The sequence below is a fragment of the Oncorhynchus kisutch genome, linkage group LG23 (genome assembly GCF_002021735.2).
Source record: "Oncorhynchus kisutch isolate 150728-3 linkage group LG23, Okis_V2, whole genome shotgun sequence".
NCBI lineage: Eukaryota > Metazoa > Chordata > Actinopteri > Salmoniformes > Salmonidae > Oncorhynchus > Oncorhynchus kisutch.
In genome coordinates this window covers 14,128,945-14,147,897 of record NC_034196.2, presented here as the reverse complement: position 1 = coordinate 14,147,897, position 18,953 = coordinate 14,128,945, and the positions used below count along the sequence as shown (strand labels likewise).

The 18,953-nt window shown below is 43.7% G+C and overlaps 1 protein-coding gene and 1 long non-coding RNA gene across 2 annotated transcripts; one reads left to right on the top strand and one right to left on the bottom strand.

The window, feature by feature from the left end:
* Positions 1 to 1,238: 1,238 nt before the first annotated feature.
* LOC109868348 (apelin receptor B) lies at positions 1,239 to 3,536 on the bottom strand. The gene has a single exon (XM_020457819.2). The coding sequence runs from the start codon at positions 3,471 to 3,473 to the stop codon at positions 2,235 to 2,237; it is 1,239 nt and encodes a 412-aa protein (XP_020313408.1). The 5' UTR covers positions 3,474 to 3,536; the 3' UTR covers positions 1,239 to 2,234.
* Positions 3,537 to 3,569: 33 nt separating this feature from the next.
* LOC116356606 (uncharacterized) lies at positions 3,570 to 5,376 on the top strand. Its single transcript, XR_004205010.1, has 3 exons — positions 3,570 to 3,687; positions 4,758 to 4,857; positions 5,067 to 5,376. It is a non-coding gene; the product is annotated as an uncharacterized LOC116356606 (long non-coding RNA).
* Positions 5,377 to 18,953: the final 13,577 nt, after the last annotated feature.

Below are 18,953 nucleotides of genomic sequence, written 5' to 3'. Positions count from 1 at the left end.
AGCTCAAAGAGAAGCTGTGTTGCCCAGCATATGCAAGGTTCAGGCCGTGAAATCTGTATAATATGATCAAATTACCTCCATAAAACTGGAAAACCTTGGAGTATAATCTATTCAGATAGTCTTTCCCACTTTTCTCTGACCCTGCACAGTGGTGTCGGCAGATGGGGGGGATAGGGCTGTGTTTTTACACAGAGCGATGCCAGGTGTGTCTGATGTGGACCTAGTCAAGACAGCTGCTGATGAGGAAGACATGGGGACTTGAAATCTCATGTCAGATAAATGAACTAACCACTCAATATCCTCCTTCTCTCGACTAAAGTCTCTATCACAGGCATGAGATTAGTTTGTAGTGTAGTAGTGCTTGAGTTTAAATGCACGAGGCTCTGGAGCTGAGAAGAGGCAGAATAAACATGTTTGCATTGTTGGGCTTCTCAAACAAAACAGAGAATTCCACGATGAGGAATTCCAACATGGTTGTGAAATGATGGAGAGCACTGTTGAATGAGATTCAGGTTCCTTCAGGCCCAATATATCATGTCAACAAAGGCAAATATTGTGTCACAGAAGGAGTGTGGTGTCTGTAAGTGGCCCAGAATTATTAGCCCACTCCTCCTACCCCCCGCGGTTACTGATTGTGTCCAGAACAAAGCTCATTACAACCAAATCTGTTAATCATGGGGATGGTCTCTTACAGGTCAGTGAACTGCTGTACGCACAGTGCTTGTCTGCAAATGACTCAAACAATAGTTCAATTATCTTTATTGGCTTAAACTGGTCTCAGTGCAAAGCATCCCAACAATGGAACAGTGAGTTGATAACGGTACATTACACAGACTGACTATCTTAAGATATTTGCTTTAAAAGAAGCTACTCAAGCTTACATGTTGCTGAAGGGAGCGAGGGAGAGATGTGGTAGCAGGGTTACACTGGTTTACATGATCGACACAGTTCTCTGAGAAAGAATGCATTGTCCTCAGTCATTTTATCAACACATTGTCAACAAATTTCTGTTAATGGTCTGAAGGGGAACACTGTCGTAAAGGAGCAAAGAAACAAACGTCGGAGTGGGAAATCAAACTCATATGTATTTCTTGTAGACAAATCTTTGATTCTGTTCTAACTGCACACATTGGGAGGGAGACTGTCACCCTTCAACTCGGTGTGCTAACAGGACAAACGCATGTCTACTGAATAGTGTTTGCATGACATCGTAACAAGTAACACAATGACTCAAGAGAGGATTTTAGTTCATCAGAAAACGTTTTTATTTCAAATCATCACATGAAAGCATTGTACAGCATGTATTCACATCTTTGTCAAATAAAAACAAGTTAATTCATGCCTTCCCCAATCTGATTCAATACACACCCACAACCACACCCACACACCCACACCCACACCCACACCCACACACACACACACACACAAAGAGTTTAATCTGTCAGAGCAGCCACCTATTAGTTGGCTCTCCTCACTCGACAACATTTGTCAGCTGCCATCTGTCCGTCTGGGACCACCCCCCTCCCTCCGTGCCCTTATCTCCCTTTACAACTTTTTTAATCAAGCTGCAACACCTTTCCTGGACCTACACACACACACACACACACACACACACGTACGTCATGACTGGGGCAGAGGAAGAGGTCTCACCTCCTTCCAATGAGCAAGTGCTTAAAAAAAACAAGAACAGCATGGTACAAATGCATGTATAATACACTCCTCCAGTGTTAAAAGCCAGAGCCATGGGACAACCCACCTAAGAACTTGTCTTAAGTCAACACGGAACACCAGTAGAACAATATGAGCTGCTTTGTCCCTTTGAAATACATTCAACTCTGTCCAAAATGTCTGGGTTCTGGTTTGCATCACCCTGGCATGGAGCTTGGCCCCCTGTATCAAGCAGTTCAAGGGGTTTGTACAAACTTCCTAATCACTGAGAGTGAGCTTGGAGGATGTCAGTGGTCATGATTACAGCCAGAAGACTGACTATCAGTTTCCTCAGTCACACAGTCTGGAGGACACGTACATTTGCACTCAGTCTGCAGTCCACATGCATGTGGCTGAATAGGTAATGATATCATTTTGCTGGATAGGTAATGATATCATGCACCTCTGAAATCTTACATTTACCTGTAGTGTTCAGGTGACGATGGAGGCAGGACAGGAAAAGGCAGCTAGAGACCTATTCACTCTGGCTGGCATCCCTCTTCCATGCCCTGGCCCCAGCATAAACGTCACACCTTAGTGGCCAGCGACTGGGCCTCTGTCTTCTGGGAGGACATGGAGCTGCCGGGGCTGGTGTGCATGGCCTTCTTCAGGTTGAGCAGACAGAGGCACTGGGAACGGAAGCGCAGGTCGAAGAAGGCATACAGGAAGGGATTGAGGCAGCTGTTGACGTAGGCCAGGCAGGTAGCATAAGGGTGGGCCAGCAGGAGGAAGCGGAGGAAGGCACAGGTGTTTGGAGCCAGGTTCAGGTAGGAGAGGGCATCAGCGCTCTTCAGTACGTGGAAGGGCATCCAGCAGGCAGCAAACACAACCACCAGGGTGGTGATGATCTTCAGCAGACGCCTCTTCCTCTGGTCCTCCTTACGCAGGCTGTTGAAGTGGCGTGTCACGGTGCAGCCGATGAAGCAGTAGCACACCATCATGGCCAGGAAGGGTAGGAGGAAGCCCAGGGCAGAGGAGGAGATGCTGAGCCCTGCGATCCACATGGACTCCTTCTGCTTCAATTCATTTGATTGACTGATTGTTTGATTACCCCCACCCAACACCAGGCTGAAGTCCATGCCACAGGAGATGAGGTCGCTGCTCTCGTCCTCCTTGGTGGTGCGGAAGATGAGTGTGGGGGCAGCCAGTAGGCCGGAGAGGAGCCAGATGGCCGTCAGGGAGGCCTGCATGTGGCCACGGGTACGCAGCTGGGTGCTGGACAGAGAGTGCACGATGGCCAGGTAGCGGTCAAAGCTCATGGCGGTGAGGCAGAAGACGCTGGCGTACATGTTGAGCAGCACCACGTAGCTGCTGATCTTGCAGAGGGCCACACCGAAGGGCCAGTGGTAGCCCAATGCAGTGTACACTGCCCACAGTGGCAGAGTCAGCACGAAGGTCAGGTCAGCCATGGCCAGGTTGCCTATGTAGATGTCTGCTGACCGGCGCTTGGCCTGAGCCCTCCACACAGTGAAGATGACCACACCATTGCCAGAGAGACCCAGGATGAAGATGAGCATGTAGAGGACTGGGATGACTGAGTAGGAAGGCTTCCACTCAGAGTAGTCACACATGGTGCTGTTCTCCTGCTCTTCATAATCATAGTCATAGTATTCAGGGGTTGTCCACTTCTCCATTCTTCTTAGAGTATCCCTTTCTTCTTTAAAACTGTATATTATTTTATCAGGTAAAATAATGTTGATCAATGGATCAATAACGTTTATGAAGCAATTAGAAACTTGGTCCAAATCCGTGTGCAAGAAGTTCATAAAAAGCGCATAAAATAGGTCCTGACCAGTCGAGGGTGATTTCAGGTCTGGTGTCACAGCGCTGGGCAGGCTGCCTTTTTAAACCCCGGCAGTTCCTCACGCAACCCTCTGTCACCTCCTCCAAGGCCGATCCCAGCACCCCCCTTTCCCTTCCCTACCCACGCCCCCCGCGACTCCATAATGTTCGAGTGTGAAGAGAACTCTCCAATAAACGGTAAGCAGACCTCAATTTAAAAGCGAAAACGTAATGAAAATACAAATAGGGCTTTGAAAGAACATTATTGTAACTCTTATGACGTACACGTTTAATACATGTTAAAGACTGTAGGCGAATTGTGGGATCTGCTCTACATTTTTTACAGCATTCAGAAGTCCTAAAAAGTATAATTGAATTGATATGGAATTGATTTGAAAAATGTTCGTTTTCCTGCCTGTCTAGGCAAGCCGGGGCAAGCACCTTTTCTAAAAGTAGACAATTACAATGATAAAGTGGCAGCATTTAAGGGGGAATCACTGGCCAAAATAGGCAATTGTACACTTGAGCACCCAAATTAGAATAACACATTTCCATGTCAAAGATCGCACAATTGCATAGCACTGCTTGTTCAAACATGTTGCGTGTGTCGTCTGCAATGTATCAAATAAAATATTATGTTATTACTGCAGTGCTATAGGGTGAGTATAATTTGGTTGTGTCCAACATAATTAATTTGGATAAATAATCAAATATCATGGTCCAGCAAATGAACATTGATAGAGAACATTTGACCACGAAATATTATATTATAAATAACCTATTCTCTTTCTAATGGGAATTTGTTGTGCTGCATGAAATAGGACAGAAAACCTTATTGGCCTATGTTTTACATATATATATTATTTACATGTTTAGCTTAATGTTTTCTTATCTGGCCATTAGATGTCCCAGGGTGGGGTTTGCCCTATGTTACATAACATATCATTTATTATAATTGACCAATAAAAAGCAACCCAAGATAGACAGCCAAGAGACTTGGCCCGCCGGGGCTCATTCCAGTATTCCCACATCCAGAACACTGTTATTGTTGACAATCACTGCCTGTTATTTCTTTAGGAAATACTTTCTTCATTCTATTCCATGAACTGCATTGTTGGTTAAGGGCTTGTATAAGTAAGCATTTCACAGTAAGGTCTACACCTGTTGTATTCGGCGCATGTGACAAATACAATTTGATTTGATTTGATGTTAGAATTGCATCACTGCAGACTTTGCCATCATAACAAAGTAAAACCTTTTTTTCCCAGACTAATCTGGTGCTTAAAGGACAGTTAGACATGTCCTGTATCCTGTGGGTCCGTGTGTGACGTGGGATGAGACAAGACAGAGGTAGTGAGTTGAGACCAGGTATATGTAGACCTAATATTGTATCATTTAAATACAGGTGCTCAGTAGTTTGTCTCATATCCACTCAGAAATAGGAATCTGTCCAAATGGTTTAGTTGGTGAGAATCATCAGTTGACTGATGTAAAGTGAGTCTGATCTAGTCCCTGTGTATCCATGCTGAAGGAGCCCAGGTGGGAGGGCTCATTCTACACCCTCCTCTGTCTCTCAGCAGTGTAGCAGCAGCAGTGGCGCCAGGGCACTGACCTTCTCAGACACAACCATCACTCAACAATCTGCTCAGCCGGTCCCCTCCTCCTCCATCCCCCTATTCCTGTCTCACCCACAGCTCTCTCTCTCTCCATCCCCCTACCCCTCTCCACCCATCTCTCTCTTCCTCTGATGATGAGCCAGACCCAGGCTATGTGGAAGTCTCTGGTTCTCGGCAGCACTAGTCTCCAAACGTCACTGACCCTATATTAAGCAGTTTGTTTTTGCTACTTGTTTTGGTAGTTTGTGTTGATTAAACCAATTTAATTGTGTTTCTCCCTCTGCTCTGTCTCCCCCCCCCCCCCCCCATCTCCTCTGCTCTGTCCCCCCCCCCCTCTCCTCTGAGCTGTCTCCTGAGCTCTTTTGCAGGACATTTGGCAGCTCTGAGCAGGAAAGGAGCAGAGTGAGTTGAGTCAACGCAAGCTTCCCCTGTTCTAATGGGATTCTATTTATATTTGAGATTGTGTTTTGTGCGGCATTGTAAGGGCGTTGGAAGGATATACTGGTCAAGGCAGTGACATCTAAAGTTAAATCAAATATTACACCTAATCCAATTCACGCCCACCCACCATCCAGCACTAAATAAGTTATCAACCCTTTAATGAGCAGACAGGCTAATTTGACAGGGATCAGAGATAAGAAACAGATGGCTAATGCTGATGATTAACATGAATGACATCTTCCAATGTTCCAAAGAAATTTCAAGTCAGTCAATGTCATTTTGTCAGTCAGTGTGAGCATAGTTCTGTTTCTCCAACATTCCATTGGTGTTTTTGCTATTGCGCTATTTATTTTTGCTCTCATCCTCTCATGTGTGGCCTTGTGTTGTAAACCACACACAGGTAGGACACCATACATCTTCCTATACATGTACAGTATGTCCTGCTGCTGACCACATCACATCTCTTGTCATCTACTGTTCTCACACCCAAGGTCTTCATCCATCATCCGTTGGTTTAGAGCAAGTAAAAAATAAACAATAAACAATATTGAGAGATATTGCATAACGACAAAACCTATTCCCCCTCAGGAGACGGAAAAGATTTGGCATGGGTCCTCAGATCCTCAAAAGGTTTTACAGTTGCACCATTGAGAGCATCCTGGCGGGTTGCATCACTGCCTGCTATGGCAACTGCTCGGCCTCCGACCGCAAGGCACTACAGAGGTGAGTGCGTACGGCCCAGTACATCACTGGAGCCAAGTTTCCTGCCATCCAGGACCTCTATACCGGCGGTGTCAGAGGAAGGCCCTAAAAATTGTCAAAGACTCCAGCCACCCTAGTCATAGACTGTTCTCTCGGCTACAGCACGGCAAGCTATACCGGAGCACCATGTCTAGGTCCAAAAGGCTTCTTAACAGCTCCTACCCATAAGCCATAAGACTCCTGAACAGCTAATCAAATGGCAGCCCAGACTATATGCATTGCATTGCCCCCAATTACCTAGACTAACCGGTGCCCCTGCACACTGACTCTGTACCGGTACCCCCTGTATATAGCATCGCTATTGCTATTTTACTGCTGCTCTTTAGTTGTTTGTTACTTTTATTTATTTTCTTTAGGTATTTTTCTTAAAACTGCATTGTTGGTTAAGGGCTTGTAAGTAAACATTTCACTGTAAGGTCTACACCTGTTGTATTCGGCGCGTGACAAATACAATTTGATTTGATACGAATGGAGACCACTCACAAGCACATGCACACACTCACGCTCAAATGCAAGATTATACGAAAACATACACACACACACACACACACACGCTACACATATAGACATCTGTCTGCATGGCTGCTGAGAGCCCCTTAGATCTTTCATCGTCACATGACCTGTGTGTTGAAGTTTGTTTATGAGCCAGGGTTCTGTTGTGTCTTTTGCACCAAATGAGCAGGAGGTGATACGGCCGGTGTGATGTGTGATGTGTGTGAGAGAGAGAGGGAGAGACAGTTGTTTGATGTGTGTGTGTTAAGCTGTCAGAGACCACATGCATTGGTCCGCTGTAACTTTCTGTGACAGCTGGCTCTGCAGGGATTGATTTGCGAGCTGACCAACACAGAGCCAGTCAGTCACTACTACAGCTAGTGACATTACATATCTGTTTTATAACTTTATATTGAGAGTGTACAAACACATTACACACAGTGAGGAAAATAATATCGAAGTCACACTAGTGAAGCACCATCAATGTCAAAATAAGATAGATATGGTGTGTGGACAGTCTCCAAAACAAGCTACCCTTCCCAGTTGGAGAGTGCGAACATTTGGGCAACTTTATGGTCCATCCCACTGTCCTCTCCACCTCCCTTCAACCAGGGGGTTGAGATGATTGACACCAGCCTGCTAAGCACTGGAGCCACCAAGATGGACGAGGTTACACCTCCTACAGCCCAGCCCCCACTCCTCACCCCTAACAACCCTACTCATTCACATGGACCACTAATGGGGAGAGGAAGACCACATGATGGGCAGTGTGACCGTCTGTCTGGACATGTAAAAAATCCTACAGCAAGTGGTTGACTGGACATGTCTCTGCTTCTGTGAGAGCTCAGACTGCCTGATACCGTTGGCGAGCGCCGGATGTTCACGCGAGGACATGTCATAATACTGTGGATGTGGTCGACCACACAAATCGCAACAAAACACAAACGCATGGGAATGCTCCAAAGATAGATGAGGGATGATCGTTTATGAATAGTCCAGGCAGTGTAATGTCATGTCATGCCCTTCATGTCTAGAAGGAACATGGATTACCTGTGAGAAACACTTGGACAAACTATCCAAAACCTGTACGTCTTGTGCCACTTTAATAGGAACGAACCCACAAGATAGTAGTCAGAGAGAGGGGATCCAAAGCGCTGTGAATAACTGACCTCATAACAGGCCTCTCTATTGAGTTCACCTCCAGGCAGCTTTGAAGGGTTTTAAACATTTTAATGAATGCCAAAGAGCATAGTTACAATTAAATGTGCATCATTTCCTTATTTTCTTAACTGCTTCGTGCAGACAGACTGCTAGACAGAAATCTACAAGCATGTTCTGTCCTAAATTGTGCTTTGTCCCACAGTGACCTAAGCACTTAGAATCCTGAATGAGCTTTTTGAGGCTCGTCTCCGAATTTCTTTCTCTGCATCTCTTCTGCATTTCCATTTCAGCTTTCTCCAGCGAGACTTTCCGTGCATTTACTGCAATCCATTATACACCCCAAACACAGACGTGTGGCCGGATGACAACACGCATCCAGACCTCCGGTCTTCATCGTCCTGACGACAGAGTACCGGTGATTATAAATCTGCGTGATTGGGCCTTTCCCTTGGCCAATTAGATGAGGTGAAATATGGGAGGTCACGCCTGCTGTGGAGGCAGCATGCAACCAGCACTCTGTTTACTTAAATGTCCCTTATCAGCCCCCATCAGAGGACCTGGGACACAAAGAGAAAGGGCCCAGAGTGTGTCCCTTTGTTCACAGAAATGTGCCCTTTCTACAAGATTTCCTCCCTTGCGTTTTGTGGCATTCCTTTAGCAATGGACATCGACATTGTTAAGATAAATAGAACAGTTGGATAATGGATGAAGATATTCTAAACTTTTTAAATTTGTTATAGTTCATCAGATATTGACTGAATTATAGTTCAGGGATTCTGGTGGGAATTCAGGTATTCAATATATTGTCAAATGGCACTTTTGGGGGGGGGAATGCACTCATATATACCTTTACTTATTGTATCAGGTATTTAAAAAATTATTGTATGTTAAAATAACGAAAAACAGATGTGCCTACTTTGCATAAACAAACTGGGTGGATTTGCATATATGAATACATTAACATGAAGGGGTGGAACAGGGCTGCAATGACCAAACACTTGCTCTGTCAACTCTACCTGCACTCAACTGCGCTGTCTAAACTGTCTCATAAATTACTGTTGTTGCCCCGTTCTGTTGCATAATTCAACGAGTGTGTCAATAGTTTGATTCAAAATCAACACACTTGGCTCTAGATTACACCTATCTGTACATACTTTATGTTGTTTGCAAGATCAGACGTAATATCGCTTTAATCCAAGTCTTAAATTGCTTTCGTTTCAGATAATCTAAATTGTAAACACATCAACTGTATCTTTGTTTTTATTTAACCTTTATTTAACTAGGCAAGTCAGTTAAGAACAAATTCCTATTTACAATGACGGCCTACACCGGCAAAACCCGGACGATGCTGGGCCAATTGTGTGTCACCCTATGGGACTCCTAATCACGGCCAGTTGCGATACAGACTGGATTCGAACCAGGGTGTCTGTAGTGACGCGTCAAGCACTGAGATGCAGTGCCTTAGACCGCTGCGCATTAAATTATAACTTTCTTTCAAATCCACAAAAATGTGTTATCTTTCTTCTGTCTCTTGTGATTTAAGTGTCAAGATGGTGCGTTAAGGTTTTCACCAACAACGAATTTGACAGGTGAAGAACCGCCCACATTCATTTTCAATGAGGGCAAGGGGTTGGGGGAAGCAGTGGCGTTCGGTGACGTTTAAGATAAGGGAGGACGATTATGTATTTTATGAGCATGGCCTTATTTTTATTACATCATATTGGATGACTGACATTGATATTCCATTCACCCAGCTCAATGTATCATCGATAGGTTTAGGGCTACTACATGATACTCAAATTGTCCCTATACCCATCATGAGGTTGCTACAACCTAGCCTATGAATCAAAGTTTACAACATAGATGCACAAGTCGAAAGAAAAACTAGAGTAATCAAGGTGACAGACAGTGACACATTCAATACTACCTTGCACACTGTTGCCTGCATCTAGCTGATCTAGGGTGTAATCATTTGTCCAAAAGTTGCAAACGAGAGTTTCTATTGGACAAATTCAGGTAAGTTTCTCGTGTTTCATTCCGTTTGCTTCCGTTTAAGAAACATTTTTCAACAGAATCGACTGAATGAATACACCCCTGATCCCACGCAAACACAGTTCACTTTCATAGCAGCCACATGAAAACAGCATAATTATTTTGCTCATTGTATAATTCCTTCTTGCATCTACGCGCTCTCCTCCACTCTCCTTTTCCCTTCGCTTGTGGACTTCGGTGCACAACACATCAGCTGTCTGTGACCATGTGAAACCTTCATATCGTAACCGCTAACCGTTACGCCCTATTAGCTAACGTTATAGTCAACATAGCTACTACTAGAACTAACGCTTTAGTAAACCCACTACAATCATGCAGTACAGTGTACAGTCAACATATAGTTTAGCAGTTACACATGTGGACCCAGGTGGCAATACATTAATAAAACCAAAAGCTTACCTTGACTTGGAAGAGTTCCAGTGTTGGATAGCCTTAGCCAGCTAGCTAACATAGAGTCCCTCTCCGAGTCAGGTGTTTGAATAGGCTAAACTAGCTAGTGAAAGTGAGAGAGAAAAATACAAAATATAGCTAGCTCTCCCTCTATCTCTCTCTCTCTCTCTCTTGCTTCTCCTTCATTTTTAGAGAAATTAATTTGGTCAAAATTGTTCAACTATTGTCTTTCTCTTTGAGTCAACTACTCACCACATTTTATGCACTGCAGTGTTGGCTAGCTGTAGCTTATGCTTTCAGTACTAGATTCATTCTCTGATCCATTGATTGGGTGGACAACATGTCAGTACATCCTCTGAAAGTTCATCCTCTGAAAGTTGTCATAATTGCTGTGTAATTCTATGGAAGGGGGTGAAAACCATGAGCCTCCTAGGTTTTGTATTGAAGTCAATGTACCCAGAGGAGGACGGAAACTAGCTGTCCCCCGGCTACACCATGGTGCTACCCTACAGAGTGCTGTTGAGGCTACTGTAGACCTTAATAGCAAAACTGTGTGTTTCAATCAATTATTTGTGACGGGAATATATTTAGTATAGTATGTTTCACTGTTTTTATTTTTATGAAATTAACTGAGGTGGCTGGTCTTCCCCTTCCTCCTCTGAGGAGCCTCCAGTGGTGGGAAGGTGAGCGACGAGAACCCTTCTAGCAGAGCAGTAAAAAAAGTTGAGCTCTGCTCTACTTTATGCAAATGTTAAGCGAAGAGAAGCCTTGGAGCGAACCATTGTCAAGAGGAGGCTCCACCTCTGGTTAAAAGCCACTGTTAGTGTTCTTATAGATTCAACGGAAAGACAATGTATTCCATTGAGCCCATTTCAGCCATTACCAGGGTGTGTTTGACATTTCTGCGGTCATAACATTAACGGGAAAAAATGACAAGCAAAAGTTAGAGTTGCAGGGCTAAAGCAATCAATCCAGTGAGATTTAAGTGGCGTGGATTTTGCACCCCTCAAACACAGGAAATAGATGGCTGAAAAAGACAGATCCTCGCACATGGAATGTGCGTTGCTACATTCCATGTGCAAAAGTGACATGCTGGTGGAAATCGTAGTCCACTCTCAATGAATGCATCGTTTTTTTGTCTCCTACTGAAGCTTTCTTATGGTGTGCTTGAGAACAGAGAGGGGATAGTGGAAGGGACAGCTCAACCAAGAACTTTCAGTGATCCTAAGTGAAATTAGAGAAAATATATGTAATAAGTACAGTGGGGCAAAAAAGTATTTAGTCAGCCACCAATTGTGCAAGTTCTCCCACTTAAAAAGATGAGAGTGGCCTGTAATTTTCATCATAGGTACACTTCAACTATGACAGACAAAATGAGAAAAAAAAATCCAGAAAATCCAATTGTAGGATTTTTAATGAATTTATTTGCAAATTATGGTGGAAAATAAGTATTTGGTCAATAACAAAAGTGTATCTCAATACTTTGTCATTGCCAACAAAGGGTATATAACAGAGGTCAAACGTTTTCTGTAAGTCTTCACAAGGTTTTCACACACTGTCGCTGGTATTTTGGCCCAATCCTCCATGCAGATCTCCTCTAGAGCAGTGATGTTTTGGGGCTGTTGCTGGGCAACACGGACTTTCAACTCCCTCCAAAGATTTTCTATGGGGTTGAGATCTGGAGACTGGCTAGGCCACTCCAGGACCTTGAAATGCTTCTTACGAAGCCACTCCTTTGTTTCCTGGGCGGTGTGTTTGGGATCATTGTCATGCTGAAAGACCCAGCCACGTTTCATCTTCAATGCCCTTGTTGATGGAAGGAGGTTTTCACTCAAAATCTCACGATACATGGCCCCATTCATTCTTTCCTTTACACGGATCAGTCGTCCTGCTCCCTTTGCAGAAAAACAGCCCCAAAGCATGATGTTTCCACCCCCATGCTTCACAGTAGGTATGGTGTTCTTTGGATGCATTCTTTGTCCTCCAAACACGACGAGTTGAGTTTTTACCAAAAAGTTATATTTTGGTTTCATCTAACCATATGACATTCTCCCAATCTTCTTCTGGATCATCCAAATGCTCTCTAGCAAACTTCAGATGGGCCTGGACATGTACTGGCTTAAGCAGGGGGACACATCTGGCACTGTAGGATTTGAGTCCGTGGCGGCGTAGTGTGTTACTGATGGTAGGCTTTGTTACTTTGGTCCCAGCTCTCTGCAGGCCATTCACTAGGTCCCCCCGTGTGGTTCTGGGATTTTTGCTCTCCGTTCTTGTGATCACTTTGGCCCCACGGGGTGAGATCTTGTGTGGAGCCCCAGATCGAGGGAGATTATCAGTGGTCTTGTATGTCTTCCATTTCCTAATAATTGCTCCCACAGTTGATTTCTTCAAACCAAGCTGCTTACCTATTGCAGATTCAGTCTTCCCAGCCTGGTGCAGGTCTACAATTTTGTTTCTGGTGTCCTTTGACAGCTCTTTGATCTTGGCCATAGTGGAGTTTGGAGTGTGACTGTTTGAGGTTGTGGACAGGTGTATTTTATACTGATAACAAGTTCAAACAGGTGCCATTAATACAGGTAACGAGTGGAGGACAGAGTAGCCTCTTAAAGAAGAAGTTACAGGTCTGTGAGAGCCAGAAATCTTGCTTGTTTGTAGGTGACCAAATACTTATTTTCCACCATAATTTGCAAATAAATTCCTAAAAAATCGTACAATGTGATTTTCTGGATTTTCTTTCTCATTTTGTCTGACATAGTTGAAGTGTACCTATGATGAAAATGACAGGCCTCTCTCATCTTTTTAAGTGGGAGAACTTGCACAATTGGTGGCTGACTAAATACTTTTTTGCCCCACTGTATAAGTAAGACACTCAGATAAATATAGATATACAGTACATAGATGTGTATTTTGTATGTTACAATTATATGAAAGTTAACGCAAACATACCTGTTACTTTGTAAGCATATACAATTTTTGCATTTGACAATACACCACAACATCATAGCATAAAGTTCACACCTAAACTGAATCAAATGTTTGTGCGCAGTTGTACAGACAAAGCTACCCATACCCCTTTTATGTCAGGAAACGACATAAACACACCCTCATCGATTGTATCCATGGTTGGTGTTGGAAAGTAATGAACTAGAGTGAATTCAGAATAAGACACTTTTTGCATTTCCGTCTTCTGTAACCTCTTCACATCTATCCGACATATTAGCCCAACACGATACATTTCTGAAATCCTCAAGATGTTTCCTAATTACACAAAAAAACACATGTTCTTATCATATTCACAGAATGCATGACACACATTTCTGTACAGTGAGTCATTTTCAGTTTGCATTAGGTTGACTGGGACAGCAAGTTAGATAAACTCGAACACTATTATTATAGTCCTAAATTGTAACCAAATGTCAATGCAATTCAATGTTGTGTGATATCGAAACATCTGAGGATTTCAGATATTTATAATTTGTTGGGCTAAGATGTTGGATAGATGTCTGAAGAGGTTACAGAAGATGGAGATGCTAAAAGTGTCCCACTTTTTCTGAATTAATTCAAATAACAGTACTAATATCAGTTCTACAAGAACAAATAAACAGGATATAGTACTACAAGACCCAGAACTCTGCCTAACCTAAGTACAGGGGGTCCCTAATGTAAACTGGATCTCTTTCCTCCATTGAAAAGCCTAAAAGACTGTCCTACTTTAGTTGATCCAAGTTGTCCTACTTTAGCTGCTCCATGTTGTCCTACTTTAGCTGCTCCATGCTGTCCTACTTTAGCTGCTCCATGTTGTCCCACTTTAGCTGCTCCATGCTGTCCTACTTTAGTTGCTCCAAGTTGTCCTACTTTAGTTGCTCCATGCTGTACTACTTTAGCTGCTCCATGCTGTCCTACTTTAGCTGCTCCATGCTGTCCTACTTTAGCTGCTCCATGCTGTCCTACTTTAGCTGCTCCATGCTGTCCTACTTTAGCTGCTCCATGCTGTACTACTTTAGCTGCTCCATGCTGTCCTACTTTAGTTGCTCCAAGTTGTCCTACTTTAGCTGCTCCATGTCGTCACCACTTTAGCTGCTCCATGCCGCCCTACTTTAGTTGCTCCATGCTGTCCTACTTTAGCTACTCCATGCTGTCCCACGTTAGCTGCTCCATGTTGTCCTACTTTAGCTGCTCCATGCTGTCACACTTTAGCTGCTCCATGCTGCCCTACTTTAGCTGCTCCATGCTGTCCTACTTTAGCTACTCTATGTTGTCCCACTTTAGCTGCTCCATGCGGTCCCACTTTAGCTGCTCCATGCTGCCCTACTTTAGCTGCTCCATGCTGTCCTACTTTAGCTACTCCATGCTGTCCCACTTTAGCTGCTCCATGCTGTCCTACTTTAGCTGCTCCATGCTGTACCACTTTAGCTGCTCCATGCTGTCCTACTTTAGCTGCTCCATGCTGCCACACTTTAGCTATGAATGGTTGGTAAAGCAGGACAACAACAAAAAATAACAGAATAAAAACATTGAAACAAAATATTGGCTATTTTTGAAATGTATTTTAATGCACCAGTACATAGTATGCACATTAACATCACAGTTTGGCACAGTCCGTGCTTGACTTGGGCAGGAGCTCACTGAAGCTGAGTACCGAGACCCCACATTTTCTACTGTTTGAGCTCCTGTTCATTTAATAGACTACTAGCTCTAAAGTATTGTAGAGCTCCTGCACCTAAATATAAATGGTATTGGCACCCAAAATGTGTACCGGCATCTTTTTCAGTCCAAGTCAAGCATTGGACACAGTGCATTATTTATGACAGTTTTATAGCCTTAACTTCAAAGCAGAAGAAAAATAACTATGTCACTGATCTTACCGTGAGCTCCCTATCTAAAACTTGCTCTGCCCCCCTCTATGATGTCACAACAATGAAGTGATGTGATTTTGATCATGTGGTTTCTCTGCAAGGGCTTAGCAACAATAGTTTTAATTTTGTCTTTGTCAGACCAAGAAATAAACGCGTCAGGATTAAGCTGTCCAAGTTTATATGATGTTCCACTCTTTCAGAATTCACCCTACATGTAGTTCAACTTGTAATTAAATTACATTTAGCAGTAGCTTGGTGGTAGTTAAAGTAAATTCAGATCTTGGTCGTGTTTTCAGTCGTTTTTTTGCCATGTAGTGGTGTAGCAAACTACTGGAACTACACTCTACTTTATTTGCTAATATAAAATAAATATGGGTGAAGTATGCAAGAATGTCCTTTCTTTTTCAGTATCAGACCGTCTTAATTCTCACTTGAGAGATGTGTTTTGTGTTTAATAGGCTATATTACACATCTGACTCCAGAGGAATCTGCTCTTGAAATGTGTAGTCTAGATATCATTTAGATATCATCATATTTTTTTTTACAGTGACTTGGAAGTAGTGAATGTGGAATAGACAACCAGGTGAGGGGAGTTCCTTACTAATTACTCATTTGTGACCTTAAATCATCAATCAAGTACTCGGCCCTCCGTGGAATGAGTTTGACACGTGCTCTAAACCTTGACTGACGCACCAGTGTCCGGTCTCTGTTTGTGGGTCACACTTCCCTATGCTGGCCACCTTGTTCAGATAAATCATCCTCCTTTCACTCAGTTGTTGTTTTAATAAAGAGGGACTGTGCAATATGAATATTTAGAGTAAACGTGTGCACAAGAGGGAAAATCCCAATCCATTGTTTTCATAATGGGTATAAATAGCTAATACAACAGAGAGAATACAACCACCATATGAAGGTGGGGCCCCAACAGGTCTTATAAGCTGAAAGGAAGAGAGAGTTTAGACCCAAGAAGGAAGAGGAGATAGAGATTCAGAGCTAACAGGGACTTCCTGTCTGGCACAGGATGTGGACCAGTGCTTCAGGCCATGACCTCGGTTTGGGTAAATAAGATGTTGTTGTTGCGAACTGGGGAGCACCCTACAGTATGTGATCATGTTTCCCAGAACAGTGTGATTGATACACTGTGATTGATCCCAGCATTGGCAGTGACGGTTGGCGGTAGGAGCACAGGAGGGGCAGGAAAGGGAGAAAGGATAAAAATAAAGATAATTGCATTGAAATACTCAGGATGATGAGAACATGGTCTCTGTCTCAATCACTTTGGCCTCTTCCCCTGATTTGAGGATCCCGTCTGATTCATATAAACCTGTTCAGGAGGCGATGGAGATAAGGGCCGGGGCCTTGGCCCATGCTGTCTAAAACAACAACAACAGACCTACAATAAAGTGCCAGTGTTTTCCTCTTCCTATGGGTAATATCTGGCATTGTATTGGACCATGAGGCCCTTCCTCCCCCTGCTTTACTACTCTTCTCTCCGGGGTCTAATTAGGACCGGTATCGTTCCCACCATCTGAACTGGTAGGCAGGAGAAAGGGAGGAATTCCAACATTTTAGCAAACTGTGAGGAGTATTCTAAATGTATGGTGAGATTAGTGGACCTCTGGTGTGTTATCCTCCCTATGTAACATGAGAATCGTCAAAGCCGTTTTATGATAGGTCTTGGTTTCGAGGCATTTTTGTAACCCGACCCTACATTTTATCTGAGGTGAAGTTCCAGGGAAGAACACGCATACACACACACACAAACACACACACACACACACACACACACACACACACACACACACACACACACACACACACACACACACACACACACACACACACACACACACACACACACACACACACACACACACACACACACACACACACACACACACACACACAAACACACGTGCTATGGAGTTTGTACGTAACACCCATGACCACACCGGTTGGAACACAATAAGCTATTGTACCCTGAGACCAAAGGTCCTGCCGCCCATATGGTTTTGTCATCAGTCTCAATTATAATAGAGCTCTGAGGTCACTGCAGTTACCTCTCAGGTTCTGTATCTACCAATTCAACCCTTATATGCTCCCTGCTACACACATACACACACATGTATGACATCATGTACCATTTTGCCTATTGTTTACTGTAAACAGAGATAAACGCACTTCCTGTATGTGTATTCATTTCTCCCACAAACATTTGGTCTCTGTTCTACCATTGACCTACATATTCTCTGGTCAAGTAGTCTCATCCCTGGGAAGACAGTAATAGGAAACCCCTCTACTCTGTCTGTCCCTAACTCATTCTTATCACTGGCTCCACTGCTGCTGTTGCTGCTGCTGCTCCCAATTCATATCAGCAAATGTCTGTCTGTGTGTGTCCCAGCAATTATACTGTATAGCTATGGTCCCAGCTTTATTAGGGCAAGTGTTCCATGGTGCACACAACACACACACAGTCCCTATTCCCCTCTGTGCGTATGCTCTCTGAGCCCCTGGTTTCCTTGCTGGGGGAGAGAGGACTGGATGGACGGGAAAAGGGGAGACAGTGGGGATGTGACATAACAATGGCAGGAAGTGACTCGAGATCAAACACAGATTGGCGGCAAACACATAGACAGATAAACACAAAACAAACTTCCCCGAACGACAAATCAACAAAAAGCACACTCTCCTCTCACCAAATCACATCAAATCGTATTCATCACATGCAACTGGTATAGACAGTGAAATGCTCGTTTATAAACCCTGCTAATCATGCAGAGTTAAAAAGGAATACATACAATTAAATAGTAACTAACACAAGCTAAATAAAATAAAATACATAAGAATGGAGCTATATACAGGGAGTACCAGTACCAGATCAATGTGGAACTGTATACGGGGAGTACCAGTACCAGATCAATGTGGAACTGTATACGGGGAGTACCAGTACCAGATCAATGTGGAGCTATATACAGGGAGTATCAGTACCAGATCAATGTGGAGCTATATACAGGGAGTACCAGTACCAGATCAATGTGGAACTGTATACGGGGAGTACCAGTACCAGATCAATGTGGAACTGTATACGGGGAGTACCAGTACCAGATCAATGTGGAACTGTATACGGGGAGTACCAGTACCAGATCAATGTGGAACTGTATACGGGGAGTACCAGTACCAGATCAATGTGGAGCTATATACAGGGAGTACCAGTACCAGATCAATGTGGAACTGTATACGGGGAGTACCAGTACCAGATCAATGTGGAACTGTATACGGGGAGTACCAGTACCAGATCAATGTGGAACTGTATACGGGGAGTACCAGTACCAGATCAATGTGGAACTGTATACGGGGAGTACCAGTACCAGATCAATGTGGAACTGTATACGGGGAGTACCAGTACCAGATCAATGTGGAACTGTATACAGGGAGTATCAGTACCAGATCAATGTGGAGCTATATACAGGGAGTACCAGTACCAGATCAATGTGGAGCTATATACAGGGAGTATCAGTACCAGATCAATGTGGAGCTATATACAGGGAGTATCAGTACCAGATCAATGTGGAGCTATATACAGGGAGTACCAGTACCAGATCAATGTGGAGCTATATACAGGGAGTACCAGTACCAGATCAATGTGGAGCTATATACAGGGAGTATCAGTACCAGATCAATGTGGAGCTATATA

Bases quoted from the DNA above. Each gene is read 5' to 3' on its own strand.
- LOC109868348 (XM_020457819.2), bottom strand. From the start codon at position 3,473: ATGAACTTCTTGCACACGGATTTGGACCAAGTTTCTAATTGCTTCATA.